The 17405-nt window shown below is 63.8% G+C and overlaps 2 protein-coding genes across 2 annotated transcripts in view; both read right to left on the minus strand.

The window, feature by feature from the left end:
* Window positions 1-535: 535 nt before the first annotated feature.
* On the minus strand, window positions 536-8056 carry LOC111152928 (cytochrome b-245 light chain). Its single transcript, XM_022511672.1, has 6 exons — window positions 7916-8056; window positions 3555-3624; window positions 3002-3076; window positions 2693-2776; window positions 2076-2157; window positions 536-836 (listed from the first exon to the last, which is right to left on the minus strand). Exons 1-6 carry the CDS (start codon window positions 7971-7973, stop codon window positions 621-623), a joined length of 585 nt encoding a protein of 194 aa, XP_022367380.1. The 5' UTR covers window positions 7974-8056; the 3' UTR covers window positions 536-620.
* A 1146-nt stretch (window positions 8057-9202) lies between these two features.
* The window catches only part of LOC111152981 (mevalonate diphosphate decarboxylase), an 8585-nt gene continuing 382 nt past the window's right edge, over window positions 9203-17405 (minus strand). Inside the window, exons 2-10 of the mRNA XM_022511764.1 lie at window positions 14644-14714; window positions 14079-14193; window positions 13564-13710; window positions 12692-12891; window positions 12427-12501; window positions 12020-12238; window positions 11575-11690; window positions 10404-10512; window positions 9203-9892 (exon numbers count right to left, since the gene is read on the minus strand). Coding sequence (XP_022367472.1) covers window positions 9812-9892; window positions 10404-10512; window positions 11575-11690; window positions 12020-12238; window positions 12427-12501; window positions 12692-12891; window positions 13564-13710; window positions 14079-14193; window positions 14644-14714 — 1133 coding nt within the window. The 3' untranslated portion in view covers window positions 9203-9811. The remainder of the gene's footprint in view (window positions 9893-10403; window positions 10513-11574; window positions 11691-12019; window positions 12239-12426; window positions 12502-12691; window positions 12892-13563; window positions 13711-14078; window positions 14194-14643; window positions 14715-17405) is intronic.

Below are 17405 nucleotides of genomic sequence, written 5' to 3' on the forward strand. Positions count from 1 at the left end.
GGGATCAGAGCCTGCGCAGTCCGGCGAGGCGATGACCTGCCCCCTTGGAGACTCGTGCTCCCCAGCCCATCTGAGGGTGTTTCCAGCACCTCCCTGCCCGTCCGGCCATTTTCACCCTGAAGAAGGCCTATGGTGTGCGAACAAGCGCCCAGCTGGGGAGGAGGGACCTCTGTCTGGGGTCTGAAGGACGCTTTGGTCAGCACATGACTGAGTTTCCACCACGTGGCTGGCTCTGAGAGCAGAGCCCCATGGGCCACGGACACCACAGAACCAGCGGCGACACCATCTGTTGGTGAAGGAACGATGGCTGGGGACGGGGTGCGGGGGGAGGACTTTCCAAACCGAAGGTCCAGGAGGCCCAGAGGCCACGGACCAGGGGCATCTCTGTGGCGGCAGTGACCAGCGTGCTGCAGGCGGCATCTGTCCTGGGCTGCGGGAGCCTGGCGGTTTGGCCGTGGCCCGATGGGACGGGCAGGCAGGGAGGCAGAGGGGGCGAGAAGCAGCCCATCCGGGGTTTATGCAGGAGGAGCCTGGATTGGGAGTGGGGTGCACACGGAGTCAGGAGCCTGCCCTCCTTGGTTTATTTTGGAGGCTACTTGGGGGACAAATGGAGACACGGGTCACACGACCTCGTCGATCACCGGGACCGGGTTTTCCTGGGGGCCGCCGGAAAGCCCTGCCACCCCTGCAGCCTCCTCTTCCCCAGGCTTCTTTCGGGCCTCGGCTGGGGGCCGGGGCGGGGGGTTGCTGGGCGGCTGCTTGATGGTGCCCCCGACTTGCGGCCGCTCCTTGGGCTTGGGCTCGATGGGGACCCACTGCTCTCCACGGACGGCCGCCTGCGGGATACAGAGGAGCTGGGTTGATAGGGCCTCCCGGAGGCCAACTCCGCTCCCACCCCCAGCCCCTGGGCGCCGGGCGGGACCCGCATCTGAACCCACTAATTCCGGAGTGACAGCTGGGCCCCCAGACTCCGCTGCCTCACTCTCCAGGCAGGACCCCACAGCAGGGAGGGCAACCTGGACGCCCTTCACGCTGACGCTCCAGCCGGGGGGCGGGAGTGGCCGGGGGAGAGCCGGGGAGGGCAGGAGGCTTCGTGGGGGCACAAGCCATGGCGGCTGAGGAAAGGGAATGGGCTCCTGCCGGCCGCAGAGCCCTCAGCAGGCCAGGAGGGCTTGGAACGTGTGCTTTTCATTTGTGCCCCACCGTCCTTGAGAGAAAAACTGTGACAGGACGTCACTTAGGAAGCAGAAGAATGAATGGGCACCGGGGCCCCGCCTCCCGAGGTGAATCCCAGCATGTCTGCCCTGAAAAGGAAAACTCCGGATCCAGGGAGGGCAGAGACGCAGGGAAGGGCATCTGTGGAAGGCACAGACCAAAACTCTCGTCCCGCCCAGGGAAGGATGTCACACTAATGTTAACACACCCGTCACCGAGGCAGAGAAAGTATTCAGGGTTTGAAATCCACGCACGGAACACTCACACTGAAAACATAACGTGGGATTCCTGCGAGTTAATCAGGAAAAGACAAAAGCCCCCTCAAAAAATGGGCGGTTCTAAGCAACAGCTCAGACACACGTCTGGCCCAGAGCCTGTGCCCGGCAGAGCTTCCCCCAACGCCATCCTCCCCCGGGCCCACCGGCCCTTCTGGGAAGACCGGGTGACGTGCAGCCCTACCTCTGGGCCTTTGCACGTGTCCCGACCCTGGGCAGGCCCCATGGGGCAGCTTTGGAAAACATCCCCGTGGCATCTGTACCGTTAACAGGCTCCCCAGGAAGTGCTCCCAACAGCACCCCAAGTTAGCAAGGACGGGTGAGATGAGAAAAGTGTGGTTGGGCCATGGCTGGCCGTGTGACCCTGGGCCACCCACGTCACCTCAGCTCTGACTTTCTACTTCATGGTCGGCAAAGCAGGGCCAAGGCCCAGAAAAAGGAGCTAGCGCACACTACACGTCCAGTGACTGTGGCCACGGACCCACCAACCCCGCCACGGCACGAGTGAGGACTCAGGCTGCAGAGCTGGCTTTGGGGACCGAGGCGGTGAGGGCCCGCGGGGCGAGCCACAGACAGTAGACTCACCAGCAGGTAGATGCTGCTCGCGATGGCCAGGCAGGCTGTGCCCAGGATGGTGGCAAGCAGGAAGCCGGCAGGTACCGACAGCCTGGGGAGGCGGGAGCGGAGGCAGGGGTCAGGAGGAGTCTGCACCCCAGGACCCCCAGGACCAGGCAGACCATAGCATGTGGCCCCAGGACCCTGGCTGGAGGACACGCCCAGTCCTGCCAAAGGTTGGGCTTCCAAGCTTGGGCCCTTGGAGCTGTCCTCCGCTTTCATCTGAGCCTTAGCAACTCTTGGGGTGCTGGGGCTGGGCACCCACCACGCCAGGAGGACGCCCACATGGCCGTCAAGGCCCCAGGGCGTTGGGGCCTCCCTGGCAGGAACCAGCAGGCGCACGCCCAAGGCGGTGAGCAGAGCCGCCCAGGCAAGCCTCATCAGCCCCCCACGACTCCCGGGTGAGCTCCTGGCGTGGCCGTGAGCCATTATGTGGCGCGAGGTCACGGAGCCGGTCTGGGGAAGCCCCGGTTCCAGGTCTGGAAGCCTATCTGGGCCGGGATGGGGCTGACTTGAGCTGGTGGGGAGGGGTTTACTCTAGGGCCATACTGGTCCCCGGGGGAGGGGGGAGGCGGGAGGAGGCTCACCCCAGGTGCAGGAAGGCCCGGACATAGTAGTTCCTGGTGAGAGGCCCGAACACCTTCAGCACTTTGGTCATGTACTTCTGTCCACTAGGCAGAGGGCGAGAGACAGACAGACTGTATCCTGCTCAGCAGCCATCCCCCCGCCCCCCCCCGCACCCCACTTCCCCCCCCCCAGAGACCGAGGGGCCACAGCAGCAGGGCGGGCTCTGGCCTGTTTGCCCAGGAGGGTGTTTGCGGCCTCAGAAGGCGTGTCCTCCCTTGTGGGGTGGCCCAGCCCCAGGGACGCCCCCCAGCGCAGGGATGGGAGCTCACCATCTCTCCATGGTGGACCCCTTCCTCCTCTTCCCCCGGGGGTACTCCAACAGGCAGACGAACACGCCTGCGCCACTGAACGTGCCGTGAAGGAACAGTGGGCTCCGAAAACAGACGGGGTGCAGCTGCCTGCTGGCGGGAGACAGCCGGGCAGCTTCCAACGGGTCTGGCCACTTGGGTGCCCGCTGGCCCGTCCCAACTGGGCCAGAGGGGCTCAGCCCACCGCCGACAGATCCCAGGCCGGCCCAGCTGGACAGCTGATAGAAGGGGGGCACAGAGGGGCTCCCCAGAGTTCCCGAGGCCTCAGTACTGGCCTCGGGGCTGCTGACACCCCTCGCCAGGCCACGGGCCTCCCGGCCTCACGCCAGTCACTCCCCTGCTCCCGGCCTCGGCTTCCCAAACTGCGACTGAGCCCTGTCCTGCCTTCCCCACGTCTGCAGGGGCCCAAGGAAACTGTTACATGCCCGTGGCCCCAGGGGCAGCCGCGTCCGCACCCGGAGCCCCGCACCACTGCCCCCCGCACCCCGTCCCACGATCTACACAGGCAGGATACATGGAGTACGCGCCGAAGTACCACTTGGTGAACTGGCCGGCCGTGGCCACGACGCCCCCCATGATGAGGACTGCGGAGAGAGGAGAAGCAGGTTAACAGGAGTCCCCCTCCCAGCTCTCCCAGTGCGCTCCCCCTCCCTTGGCGAGGCCAGCAGTCGCCCACAGATGCTCTGCGGTGGGACAACACACTGGCCCGTGCAGGGGACACGGCAGGTGGGGTAGGGCAGGGAGTAGCCCATGAGCTGGGCACGGGGCCAGAGCCGGGCCGACAGAGCACTGTGCGTGAGCGGAACCGGTCCCCATCCCAGCAGCTGCTCAGAGCCCGGGGAGCGCTGGCCGGACTGGTCCTCACCCAGGCCCCCGCGCTGCAGGGCTCCACGACACCTGGCCATTTTGTGTTAGCTTTCCGTGCTTCGAGATGACATTGTTATTTGTGTGTGTCTGTGGACGGACGACCTCTCCCGGGCGCACGGCGCTCCCGCCGTCGCACCTGGACCGCGGCGGCCAGGGGCTGACACCCCAGCCCCTTCCTGGGCTTGGCGTCTGCCGGCTCTTCCCAGCCTGCGTGGGGCCGCCTCCCCCGGCTGGAGGCGACATACGGCTGGACCTTTCCTCCCCAGAAACTATTTTGTTACAACCTGTTCTCTTGCGGTCACGTATCTGCAACACGAAATGTTCCACTGTAGCCATTTTAGAGGCAGAGACCTAAGTCCTCGCACACCCGCGTGCGCAACCCCAGAACTTCCAGCGGTTTCTCCCGCTACAAGCACGGGAGCTCGTGCCTCTGGGAGGCAGCGCTCTTGCACGATTACGGATGACTGGGTCCAGCTGCACTGTGACGGGCGCTGGTGTCACCTTCCCACCGCCAGCTAACGCGCTCCAACTTGAAATCGCACGTTTCTCTTCGCAGATCACAAGTGGACGTCAGCTTCCCCTCAGCCTCAACCCCCAGCTGCGCAGGCAGCTTCATGATTTACCATCGGTGCTCATGCCCCGAGGCCACCTCCTCGCCGCCAGCCCTGCTGCAGGACCCCGCGACCCCCGCTGACCGGTGTCCCTCAGGGGTCCCCCTGGGGAGGCTTGGGAGCAGCCCTCTGAGTGAGTCTACCTGGGGCTTGAACACACCCTCCCCTCTGCACCCAAGATCTCATTCCCTTGTCTTCTGGCGGCCCTCCTGGAGAAGTCTGCCATCAGTCTGACTCTCAAAGCCACGCTTCCCCTCTGGTAAATTTTAAGATTTTTCTTTAATGGTCTATAATTTCATTACCTTGTGTCCAAAAAGGGATTTGTTTTTCTTTATTCTGTAAAGGACTCCGCTTTCTTTCAGTCTGAGATTTCTCCATTTCTGGAAAATGCTCGCCCGTTACCCTTTTGTGCTGCCTCCCAGCATTCACCCTACAGGGCCCTGATTCTCACCTCTGCACCTGCTGCTGCCCACGGGGAGGGTCTCTCCCACCCACTGACCATGGGGAGGGTCTTCCCTGCACTCCCACTGCCCCCACGCGGCAGGTTCCCTCCCTCCACTGCTGCCCACCCTGCACCCCCAGCCCTGCACCCCTGCACGGGCTCAGCTTCTCCTCAGTAACCCCGTCTCTGGTGTGCGCGGCATGCTGCGAGGCTCCCTGAGTCCCGTCGTCCATTCCACGAGCCCTCTTATCTTTACAGTGCATCCAGCTCACCCATGAACCATTAATGAATTTTCTTTCTTGACGTTCTGCGTTAGTTCACTTTTTGTCCTGTTTCATTGTACCCTCTGCTCTATTCTCCCCTTGAGAGTCTGGAACATACTGGTGGGCATCAAGGCGTCCTCACGTCCTCAGGTCTTCCAGGCCCAGGCGGCTCGGCTCCGGGGCTCTGCCACAGTGTCAGCGGACCCACCCTGGGCCACGTGCTTCCTCCACGGGCGGGGCAGGGGGTGGGGGGCGGGGCAGGCGGCTGGCAGTGCCCGGCTTCCTGTGGCGGTCTCCTGCGCCCCCGGGAGCAAACAGCCTTGCAGACAGCTTTCACGCTGCCTCTGCTGGGGGCTTCGGGGTTTCTCCAGGCCTGGGCCCAGTGCACGGCAATCTCTCAGTCTGGCCCAGGGGAGAAAACATTCAGCCCTTCCCCACACATAGCGCAGGCCTGAGTTTGCACGGCTGCATGGTCCCAAGCATCCTCGAAGGGGACTGTTCCTGACTCTGTTTCTTGTGCATGTGGCCCTCCCCAGCCAGGTCGAGCCATGCAGCCCAGATTCACCTGTTTCCACACAGAGGCCCCCAAATCCCACCAGGTAAGAGCCTGAACCCCTGAGAGTCCCTATTCCCCCGGCACCCCTTCCTTCAGCCCAGATACACCACCTTGAAACCTCTCTCTGCTTCCTGCCAGCAGATTTCCTACCAGTGGTGCTGCTGAGCTCTAGTACATATTAACTTTTTTTGTTGGCTGGTCAGCATCTGGGGGAGCTGGGAGAGGGAAGAGCGCTGTTCCGCATTCAGCCAGCTTGTGTTTGGGTGTGTGATTTCCCCCTCCCGAGTGGTGGTGTGGCTGCCTGCCCTCGGCAAGAGGAGGGCAAAGACACCACTGACTCACCAGGAAGGAGGGAGGACTGCTGCACCACCCCCAAACGCCGAGAGAGCCCTGCTCCGTGCAGCACGCAGCAGAGGCAAGGACAGATGAGGCCTCGGCTCTTGTCAGGGGAACAGAAATAAATGTCGAAACTAGAAGACGGGGAACGGGATGGAATGTCTGGGGCTCCTTTCCTCCTGGTACCCCGGAAAGTCTGCTCCAAGCAGGTGGCATCGAGAGCTGAGAGACGAATGCAGAAGCCAGCCAGCCACAGACGCTTCAGCTCAGCAAAGGCCCTGGGGTCAGCTCAGAGGATCCAGGAACACAACAGAAGGCTGTGCACGAGTCCCGGAGAGGGCAAGGTTCTGGACACTCAGGGATTGGAGCAGCCAGAATCTGGCTTTTGGTGTGTGTACTAGAAAACCCCAGGAAGGCTTTTAGCAGCAGGTGCCACCATCGGGTCAGATGGGACTTCCCACAATAGAAAAATCTGTGGGCTGTGACTGTGTGTAGTCAGGGTCTCACCAGGCTTGAGCCGTCGCTGGAGGCTACAGTTCACACCCAGAAGAGAAGTCAGCAAGGGAGGAACCAGAGCAGGCCCCGTGGGACCTTCTGACAAGCACTCTTATTTGACGATGGAGAAGGCTGAGCCCACCCCCGACTTTGCCATCTGTGCAGCAGACATGAGAGAAGTGTGGGCCCCACGGCCTCGCAGGCGGTAGCCAAGGCCAGGATGCCGGCCTGCTCACAGTGAGCCTCCAAAGAACCAGAGGCTGGTCGCAGTGGACAGCCTGGGGACCGTGACAGCACCATGTGACCGACCCACTGAGTTCTCAGCTGCTGGAGAGGCCCACAGCAAGTGGGACATGCCTGCACGTACAGCACACCCTAGGCCCCACGCTCTAAAATGTGATCTGACAGTGTGGGGCGGGGAGACGTCCTCTGCCTCTGCTCCTCCCTTCCCGGGTGCAGGAGGCCGGGGGTGGGGTGCGGTCCAGGGGGAATGGTGTGCGGCTAAGACGCCCCCTGTCTGCGTGTTCCACACTGGGCGCACAGGCCCTTCCTGGGACTGGCAGGTCACTGGAGGGAGGCAGGCAGAGCCTCTGGGGCCCCTCTTGACTCAGCTTTGCCCCACACAGTCCAGAGAGGTTCCTGCTTGTGAGTACAGAACTGGGGTGCACACCCCACTGCTCCCTTACCAGAGCTCTTGCACACACGGGGCATGGTCCTGGGGGCCCTGCCCCCACCCCAGAAGCAGTCTCTCTGGGAGTTGAGCTGAACGGGGTCACTCTCGGGGGTTTCCAGCTCCCTTATGAAATCCTAGAAGCCCTTCTGTGCAACTGGGGGTGGGGCCCCACATGCTGAGCACCTGCCCCCCCAGGACCCAGGACGAGAGGAAGCCCCTCTCCACGGCTGGGCCAAAGCCCCCCAGCCCTGGGCAGCAGGGGTATGGGCTGTCCACGTGCTGTGTTTACCCAACCCCAGGGGGCAGTGACTCCCCGGAAACCACCAGGGACCAGGGACGAAACGCCTCTTCCCCTGGGTGCAACTTCCTCTCTCCGAGTAGAGGTCCGGGCCAGGGTGGGGGAGTAGAGGGGACAGCTGGAGGGTGGGCAGGAGCTGGGGCTTTTTGGTCTCCAAACCTCCTCCACAGGCCAAGGTCCCTGACTGCCCCGCTGGTCGCAGCCCACCCCGGCCCGCCCCGCAGCTGCAGGCCCCCAGCCCTGCTTCAGTCCCCACTCCCAGCCCGCAGCCCGGGGTCTCGGCGCCCGCTCTGGCCCAGCCCGACCCGCAGCCCGAGGGTCGACGCGCACTCACTCAGGCCGGACGCCAGCGCCTGTTCGTTGGCCCACATGGCCCACTCGATCTGCCCCATGGTGGCGGAGACGACCGCGACTCGGCGGGATCCCTGCGACACTGCAGGCCGCGCTGCCGCCGCCGCCGGCCCAGCCCAAAGGCCGGCCCCGCCCCGGCCCCGCCCCGCCCCCGAGGCGGCCCGACCCGCTCTCTCCGAGAGCAGGGAAGGAGCGTGGGGGGCCCTGCCGGCGCTGGGCCTCCCTCCCAGGCGGGGTTCCCTGCGGCCCCAGCCAGCCCACCTCCGTCCAGGTCCAGGCCTCGGCCTCGGCCTACTTCCTCCCCCAGCTCCTAACAGGTGCCGGAGGAGGGGCCACCACTGCCCAAGCATCGCCTGGCCTCTTCGGACCAAGGCGATCCCCGGCGGGCTGGGCCACAGGGGGAGCACGCTGTGGGGTGGAGGCACCTGCCTAAGAGGGCAGAAAGCTCAGTTTCTTGGACCTTCCGGTTGGAGGATCCCACAGGCGGCAACAGGAGTTTCTCCCAAAAGAGGTGTGGGCAGGCTGGTTCCTAGGTTTTCAACGCCTAGAACCTTCACCGCAGCCACACCACGGGTGCACCACAAGGGAGCCAGGCGCCAGTCCTCACCAGGGGGGACAGTGGCAGGCCCAGCCCCCACTTCCTCATCAGCCGTGCTGCAGCTCAGGTCTGGTTAGACCACAGGCAACCCTCTGCTCGCAGGAGGGCAGGACCTGCCAAGCTTCTGGGGAAATCCAGAGGGCAGGAATGGTCCTTGCCATCTCCCTCCACCCTCCCCTTCAGGATCACAGCCCAGCAGGTGCGTTACCGGCCCCCACAGCCCCAGACCCAGCCCTGACCTGGTGCAGGAGGGATGGAGGTTTGGCCCCGGGGTCCACTCCTCCCAGAAGCCCGCCCTGCCTTGCACTGATGTTTCAGAAACAGGGAGGGGCGGCACCCCTATGGTTTCAGAGCCTAGAAACTTCTGGGCTGCGGGGAATTGAGTCCTTAACCAGCACTCCCACCAACAAGCCCACTTCCCACCTTCCTGCGTGGACAGGGACTTACAGCCAGACCCAAACCACATTTCACACCCATCAGAGCCTCAGAGACCGTGTCAGCCACCGGACGTGGCTCGCGGCCACATGCTGAATGCCCACCGTGTGGCCAGCAGCTGACAGGCAAGGAAAGGCACGCGAGGCAGCTTTCTACGCACTCCGTCCATGCCCTCCCAGCCTCGCAACGCAGGAGCCCCGGGGTGCCAGGGTCGGAACCATGATAAAACACGTCTGCCCCAGTCAGCACCGATGGCTTTATTCCCAGCAGCCCACGGGCTCCCGTGTAACGCATCCACCTTGGCGCTGCTCTCCCATCTCCCGCTAGAGGCACACCAGGGGTCTTTCTACAAAGAAACATTCCATTTGTTCCGCAGGGCATGAGTCCGGCCGAGGATTTGTGGGGGGCTAGCTGAGGCTTGAAGCTTTTGTGGGGGGGTCCCTGAGGTCTGTAGCGGTGACCTGAGGAGGGGTGCCGACTCCCTTTCACGTCCAGCAGAGCTGCCGTTTGGGGCAGTGGGAGTGGCCTCAGAGAGTGAGTCTAGGGGGCCCCTTGAAGGGATGCCCAGCCACTCCACACCATCCCACTCTGCGCCCAGAATCGGATCCCTGGTGCTTGTACCTGCTCTCTTCTCAGCAAAGCACTAGGTGAGGCACTTGGCAGGGGCAGAGTGGGGAGCGTTTCCCCAACGGCTTGGTCACTCCACTGACCCAACTCGGCCACGTGTGGGGTCCGGCCTGGAGCCCCAACAAGCACAGACCCCCCCATTCGCCACCCCCAGCGCCCCTGTTCCCAGTGAAGCAGCCTTCTTCCAGGGATGGCCGGAGCTCCCCTCAGGGAAGGTGGTCAAGCAGCCGGCTTCGGCAGGCCGTCCGGGCCCAGGAGGTGAGCGCGAGGGTCCTCCAGGATTTGAGGCCCGGGTCCCACCTGTCCGATGGGGAGGCAGGAAGTACAGGTCAGAAGCTAACGACCCACGCAGCAGCGTCCTGCCCCACGGCGGGCCTCTGTCACTTGGCCTCCATCACCCAGATTTGGGGCGGACAGCACGTCCCTAGTGCAAGGTAGAGACTGTGGGCCTGGGGGTTCAGGTCACAGGAATCAGGATCAGACCAGTCTTGGTGAAATGCGGGCTCAGGCCTTCAAACAGGGATTGTGACCCGCTCCTGTGGGGTGAGCCGGGAAGGCCCCGAGGACCCCAGCGCCTGTGTCTCCCTAAGTCCCCCCTCAGCACAGGGAACACTGCCCCACAATGCCGGGGGTCCTTACACACCCACTTGGAGGGTGACTGAGCGAAGGGTCAAGCCAGACGGTACCAAACTCTGAAAACCCAAAGGCCACGTCATTGTGTCTCAGCGTGCCAGCCACGACAGACGGCCGGCAGGGGCTGAGCCCGTGGGGCTGGACGCGCCCCCTCGGTCAGCCGGGCCCTGGGCCTCACCTGGGTGGCAATGATGTACTTGATGCCGCCGGGGGTGGGGTCCACGTCCAGCGCCGCTTTAAGCTCGTCTGAGAGTGGGACGGGCGGCACGGGCAGACCCTTGAGAAACCTGGGGAAAGAGGGGCGGCAGGTCCTGAGGCCACGGATGGAGGCCGCAGGTGCGAGACAGGAAGCGGACTGGCAGCTGGCGTGGGGTGGAGGTCCCTTCTGGGGAAATGCAGAAGCTCCGGCACCAGGTGGCAGTGCTGCTCGCACAGCAGCATGGGGACAGCCACGGGGCGCGCCCTCCCAGGCTGTGGAAGGGGTGACGGCTCTGTGGTGTGTATCTGACCTCTCACACGATGCCCAGCACGAGCGAGCGCGCGCCTGCTGGGGTCACAGGAGTGGGGGCTCTGGTTTCCACCTTCCACTCCTCACCCGCAGCTCCTGCTTGACCGGGGTGGGACGAAGCTCAGAAAGGGAACACCTCGTGGGGGGTCTGCATGGCTCAGGGTGCCAAGCAAACAAATCTCGGTTTTGGTTCAGGTCACGATCCCAGGGTCCTGGGTCCAAGCCCGTGTCGGGCTGCGCGCGCAGGGGGGCGCCTGCTTCTCCCTCTCCCTCTGCTCTTCTCCCCACTCAAGCTCTCTCTCTCTCAAATACACAGAGTCTTTGAGAAACGAAGCAGCAGCACCTCAGTCCGAGTGGGAGCCCCCACTCCCCAGGACGTGCAAACCCACAAGCCGCCCACGGGGTGACAGGAGCGATTAGTTCAGTTTCCTGCCGGCTGCCTCGGGGGCTGTCCCTGGTCATGGGGTCTGCCCACCCGGTGAGGGAGCCAGCCCTCCAGCCCTCACACACTACAGGTCAGTGTCCCCCCAATGACGGTGACACATTCCCCACACCCCAAGCAGCGAGGTGTCCCTGCACCAAGACAACTGGAAGGGACACGGGCTCCAGCCCCAGACACCATGATGCTGTTCGCACCTACACGTGTGGCCACCAGGCTGTGATGCGTGATGGTCACAGGGAGGCGCCCTTGGTGACACACCGCTTGGGGTCCCTGCAGAGACTGAGACTCCCACGGGATCCCCCACTTAGCACTACGGCCTCGGGGGCCACCGTCCCAAATCTCAGCAGGTGACTCCGCTCCTCCCCCTATGCCTCCTAAACGTGGGGGACCCCAACTCACTTGTCTCCGTTTGACTCAGGGGGGAAGCAGTGCCTCACGGCAGCCACAAACTCAGGCACGGTGTCGTGCAGGGCAAAGACCACGGCATTGGGGCCCGCGTCAAACGTGTACGCCACCTGGAAGCCCCGGGGCCGGCGTGAGTGTGTGCAGGGCGGCTGGCCCAGCTCCCACCTCTCCTTGGCCCCAGAGACCCCGCACTGCCTGGAGGGAAGCCGCCGCCCCTCTGCCCACCGGCTCAGGACCCGCGCCTTCAAGTGCCAAGTGGGGGCCACGCACCCACACGCGGGCCAGGAGACTAAGTGCCCGCCGACGGCCGGGTCCAGCGGGGCCGCGAAGCCCAGGTCTCGGCCGGCCTGTAGCCGGCTGTGTGGCAGCTCTGGGCCCGAGGGCCGGCGCAGGAGCACGCCGCAGGTGTGGGGCGCCGGCAGGAGCGGCCTGGCCTTGCCTGGGTCTGCCGGTGGTGGGCGTTGAAGCGGTGCACCAGATGCACGATGCGCCAGGACGTGTCGCTGAGGTAAGAGATGGGCGGGAAGGTGTCCAGGCAGGTGGCGTGGAACTGGTTGCTGTCCTTCATGGTCAGCTGGGCGAAGCCCGGGAAGTCCCGCTCCTGCACGCAGCGGGTCATCTCTGCCATGCGCGCGGGCACCACCGACTCAGCCCGGAACTGCAAGGCACGGTCCCGTGAGGCGCCGGCCGCCCCCCAGGTCAGAGTCCCGGCTCGGCAGGGCGGCCGGCAGCAACACTGGGGGGCTGAGCCGGGCAGACCAGCGGGGCTTTGAGGGACGCGGGTGGAGCCCACCGTGTGCCGGGAGGTATGGGACGTGCCCTGGGCCATCCCGGCACCAGCCTTACCCTGAGCAGGGGGCTGGTCTCCACGCTGGTCCGCATGCCCGTGGTGCTGCCCATCGGCTTCTTCTCCGCACTCACCTGCCGGGAGAACTGGCCTGGACCCCACGCTGCTGCCCCAGCCTAAAACACGGCCACGTCCCATCCATCGCCCCCCGCCTGGGAACAGCAGCCCCTTTGCCGCGGGGAGTCACTCAGAGCTGGGGCAGGTGCTTCTGTCACCCGGCGAGCCCACAGGCCCGGAGGAGCTGCCCCCCCCAGCCTCACTCACCACAAGTATGAGAACTCGGAGTTCCGGCCAGTGTGACTCCGGGGCCACCTGCCGGGCAATGCTGTCCTTCCCATCGGCCCGCTCCCCCATCTGCCACTCCACGAAGCCACCGTACAGGCTCCGGCAGGCGCTGCCCGAGCCCCGGCGTGCCACTTCCGAGAGGTCACTCTCAACCCCGTAGACCCGGGCCAGGGTATAGGCTGAAGGCACAGGGGGAAGGGCACAGGGGGCTCAGATGGGTGCGGTGGGGACGGAGACTTTCAAAAGCATGTGGCACAGAGACTAATACAGAGAGACCTGAAAAGCGGGCATGAGGATGGCAGCTGGCAGTGCGGGCCACCAGGAAGCAGGGCTGGCCTGGCCGAGCGGCTGACACCAGGATACAGAGCTGGGGCCCATGAGGTGAGCTCTCTGCCCCCAGCACTGGGTGTCCTCCTGGCCTTGCCAGTCATCGAGGGCGTCTCAGGCAGTGGCATGTGAGCTGGCTGAGCTGGGTTCTGGCCAGGCCACACACGGTGATCCTGCCGCCTGCCACGTGGTGCCCAGCTTTGCCCCAGGTGGGGAGGGCCTACTAGAGAGTAAGCCAGCATACAGGGAAGCCAAGCAGGGGTTTGGAGGGAGGGAGACAAGTTGCCAAGGAATCTGTGGGAGCACCTGGAGCCAGCTGCACCTGAAGCCAGCTAAGCCAAGAAACTGCTCCTATCTTAGGCTTAAGCCAGTTCGAGACAGGTTTCTGACACAAACAACCCAGAGGATTCTATACACACAGCCCCAGGAAGAGTTGGGCACCCAGATCCCTGGAGGCCACGAGCGAGCGGTGCCGCTTGCCACAGCACACCCCCTAGGGGCCCTGGGCTCCTGTGGGCACCCACCTAGGCAGGCGTAACCCGCTGCTGAGGAGGCCAGGCCCGCAGCCGTGGGGAAGTTGTTCACGGATGCGATGTGAACCTTGTAGCTGAGGCCGAGGGCCACTGGGTCCTCGTCACCGGCGCTCCTCCGCTTCCGGGCCAGGCGGCGGACTGAAGGGACGGGGGAGACGGTCACAGGCAGAGTGGCCCCGACCTGTTCCCGACATCTCACCCGCCATGGGTCAGGAAGGGGCAGTGGCACAGCTGAAGCCAGGCCTCTGCCCCAGACTTGGTGCAGGCCTCCTGCTCGGGGCAAAGCCCCGGACCCCAGCCCCCGCCCCACATCCGCTCCGGCTGTGCTGACAGGCGTCCCCCTTCCCCCGAGGGGCTGGGCTGTGGTGGGAAGTCGGGGGAGCTAAGAGGCAGCAGCACCTTCTGTGCACTGAGACCCAAGCCGGAGTGAAGAAGGGATGGCGGAGCGAGGAACCACCGGGGCCCGGCCCCAGCGCCGCACGCGCCCCTCCCGCAAGCCCACTCACTCTCCCTCAGACAGGCCTGGAGGCGGGGCTGCCCCACGTCCTCCTCCAGGCCATTCAGCCAGATCCGGTCCTCGGTGAAGTCCTTGCTAATGGCGGCTGTGGTGGTGGTTCTCAGCTGGGAAAGAACACACAGGCCACCTCAGGGCGGGGGCCGGCTAAGCGCCCCTGGCCGCTGGGGAGGGCCTTCCTACACGGCCCTTCCCGGTCACGCACTGAGGGGAAGGATGGCCTCCCTGGAGAAGAGCGCTGTTGAGGCGGAGGCAGCCAGGCCAGGAAGCGAGGAAGGCCTCAGGCCGTGCGGCAGGCTCGGCACCCAGCCCGGCTCGGGCTCGCAGGGTGCAGCCCACACTTTCCTGGGCCACAGCGGAGCCACTGGGCGTGGCTCCAGGAAAAAGGGACAGGAACCTCTAGAGACCAGGGAGGAGGGGAGTGCACGGGAAGAGCAGTCCTAACGGGTGGGTGGGGCTGGCACCGTCTGGAGAGTTGTGCGACCCATCGTCACACACGAGCGCGACAGAAGTTTGGTGATTGTTTGCTTTGGTGTTTAGTGCTGACCCGTACTAACCTGGTCCTGGTGCAAAGTGACACTCAGAGAGGAGTTGATGGGCAGGACCAGATCCTCATCTCGCTTTCCCCCTGGAACAGACAACCGAAGGCCAGGCTGGTCCATTTCCCAGCCCTGCAAACCAGCACACTGCTGCCCTCACTCCTCCCCACCAGTGCTCCCCAGTTACCCTCACTCCCATTCCACTGCTCCCCCATCTGCCAGGACCGTGCTCTCTCATGACATCAGATACGTCCTCTTCCTGCTGGGCCCTCACCTTCGGGAAGTCTTCCTGGATTGCTCCCCCCACTTCGCTGGCCTCCCACTCCCAGAGCAGAGCTGGAGGCCAGTCCATGCCCTTAGCTCAACCACATGTTTTATCTTGTTTCATCCATTCAACTAATTGCCTTGGAGCGGCTTTCCAGGCCCTGAGCACTCAGATGGTAAGGCTCTCGCCCCCCACGCAGGAGTGCCCTGGTTACTGAAACTCCTGCAAGCTCTGTGCGCTTAGGCCCTGGAGACACGTGCCGCCTCCACTCCCCACGCACCAGACGAGGGAATCGTCCCCACGTGGGAAGTCGCGGAGCTCTCTCTCTGTGAAGCACACACAGTGCATGCGGTGTTGGGAGTGGGGACAGTTACAGGCGGTGGTAAAGACTACGCCTGGCAGGTGATCCATGACAGCCCAGACAGGGACCTGCACAAACATGCCCAGCTCGTCTCTGAGAAAGCGCAGAAGCACTGCAAAGGGGAGGGGCGGCCTTCTCAGCACATGCTGCCCGACACCCGGACATCCATGGCCAGACACGGACCGCGACCCGACTCTCACACCTCACACAGAGAAACAAGTCAAGGTGGAGACTTCAATTTAAAACGCGAAGCTATGGGGCACCTGGGTGGCTCAGTGGGTTAAGCCTCTGCCTTCGGCTCAGGTCATGATCCCGGGGTTCTGGGATCGAGCCCTGCGTCGGGTTCTCTGCTCAGCGGGGAGCCTGCTTCCTTCTCTCTCTGCCTGCCGCTCTGCCTACTTGTCATCTCTGTCTGTCAAATAAATAAATAAAAATCTTTTTAAAAAATAAATAAATAAATAAAACGCGAAGCTACAAAACCTTTAGAAAAACACACGGGAGAAAACCTTTCGGTGTAGGATCAGGCAGAGGAGTCTCACTCCACACCAAAAGCATGATCTAGTCACAGAAAACCGGATACACTGGACTTCGGCAAAACTCTCAAAACTTTGAAAGACCCTGTTAGGAGGATGAAAGGACAAGCTAAGGGGTGGAAGAAGATGCTGGCACATGTCCAACAGAGGGTTAGAGCCTCGACTAGACTGCCGACTCTCAAATCTCCACGGGGAGAAAGCACACAGTCCGAGCAGGATGTGGCCAGGGGATGCGAGCAGACACTGCCCAGAGAGGACACACGGGTCGCAGGTGAGCACCAGGCCAGGGGTTCAGGATCCCTGGGCGGAAACCCACAACCAGATGTCACCCCACTAGTCAGAAAAGCTCAAATGAAAACCAGTGACGACACCAGCAACGCCTGAAGACCGGGATCACACAGACGATGCTGGTGGAAACACAAAGTGGTCTGGGGCGTATCTGGTTTTTTTAAGATTTTATTTATTTGCCTGATAAAATCAGAGAACCTTGCGGGGGAATGAGAGACGGAGAGGTGAAGCAGGGACCCCTGTGGGGCTCACACGGCGGAGCGTCTGCCTTCAGCTCAGGTCATGATCCTGGGACTCCGGGATGGAGTCCCGAGTGGGGCTCCTGCTTAGTGGGGAGACTGCTTCTCCCTCTTCCGCTTGCCCTTTTCCCCATTGTCCATGCACGCTCTCTCTCAAATAAATAAAATCTTTAAAAAATTTTTTTTAAATAAAAAACTGAAATACAACCACCTTGTGACCCAGCATTCGCCCCCGAGGAGGGATGACTTGTGTTCCCGGTGGTGCGGAGGCTTTATCCACAACATGGCTCAGCCTGGAAACAGCCCAGCCGCTGAGGCCCCTGGTGGGACGGCCCCACCATGGAACAGGACTCAGCACTAGAAGGACCAGTAATGACGTGAGCAGCCTCCCATGGGAGTCTCCGGAACCAGGCGAGTGACAAGGGCCACTCCTCAAAGCTACACGCGCAGTGAATGCGCTCACAGCATTCTGCAGAGGAGAGCGGGCCCCAGGGGGCCGGCTGCGGGAGACCGTGGGTCCCCAGCCCCCGGGGTGGCCCTCCGTGTGGACACTGTCTCCCCCCTCCCATCCCGCCCTGTGGGGCTGGGCATCTGCGTGGACACTGTCACCCGCCCTCACTCCGCCCCGGCGGGACTCGCCATCTGTGTGGACACTGCCACCCTCCCCCGTCTCGCCCCTGCGAGACTCGCTGTCCGCGTGGACACTGTCACCCGCCCTCATCCCGCCCCCGCGGGGACAGTCACCCGACCCCGTCTCGCCCCAGCGTGGACACTGTCACCCACCCCATCCCGCCCCCGCGGGGACAGTCACCCGACCCCTCTCGCCCCAGCGGGGACACTGTCACCCACCCCATCCCGACCCCGTCTCGCCCCAGCGGGGACATTGTCACCCACCCCATCCCGCCCCCGCGGGGCTGGCCGTCCGCGTGGACACTGTCACCCTCCCCCGTCTCGCCCCAGCGTGGACACTGTCACCCGCCTCATCCCGCCCCCGCAGGGACAGTCACCGTCCCCCGTCTCTCCCCAGCGTGGACACTGTCCCCCACCCCATCCCGCCCCCGCGGGGCTGGCCGTCCGCGTGGACACTGTCACCC

The sequence above is a fragment of the Enhydra lutris genome, unplaced genomic scaffold (assembly GCF_002288905.1).
Source record: "Enhydra lutris kenyoni isolate GAN:26980312 unplaced genomic scaffold, ASM228890v2 scaffoldscaffold30, whole genome shotgun sequence".
Classification (NCBI taxonomy): Eukaryota; Metazoa; Chordata; class Mammalia; order Carnivora; family Mustelidae; genus Enhydra; species Enhydra lutris.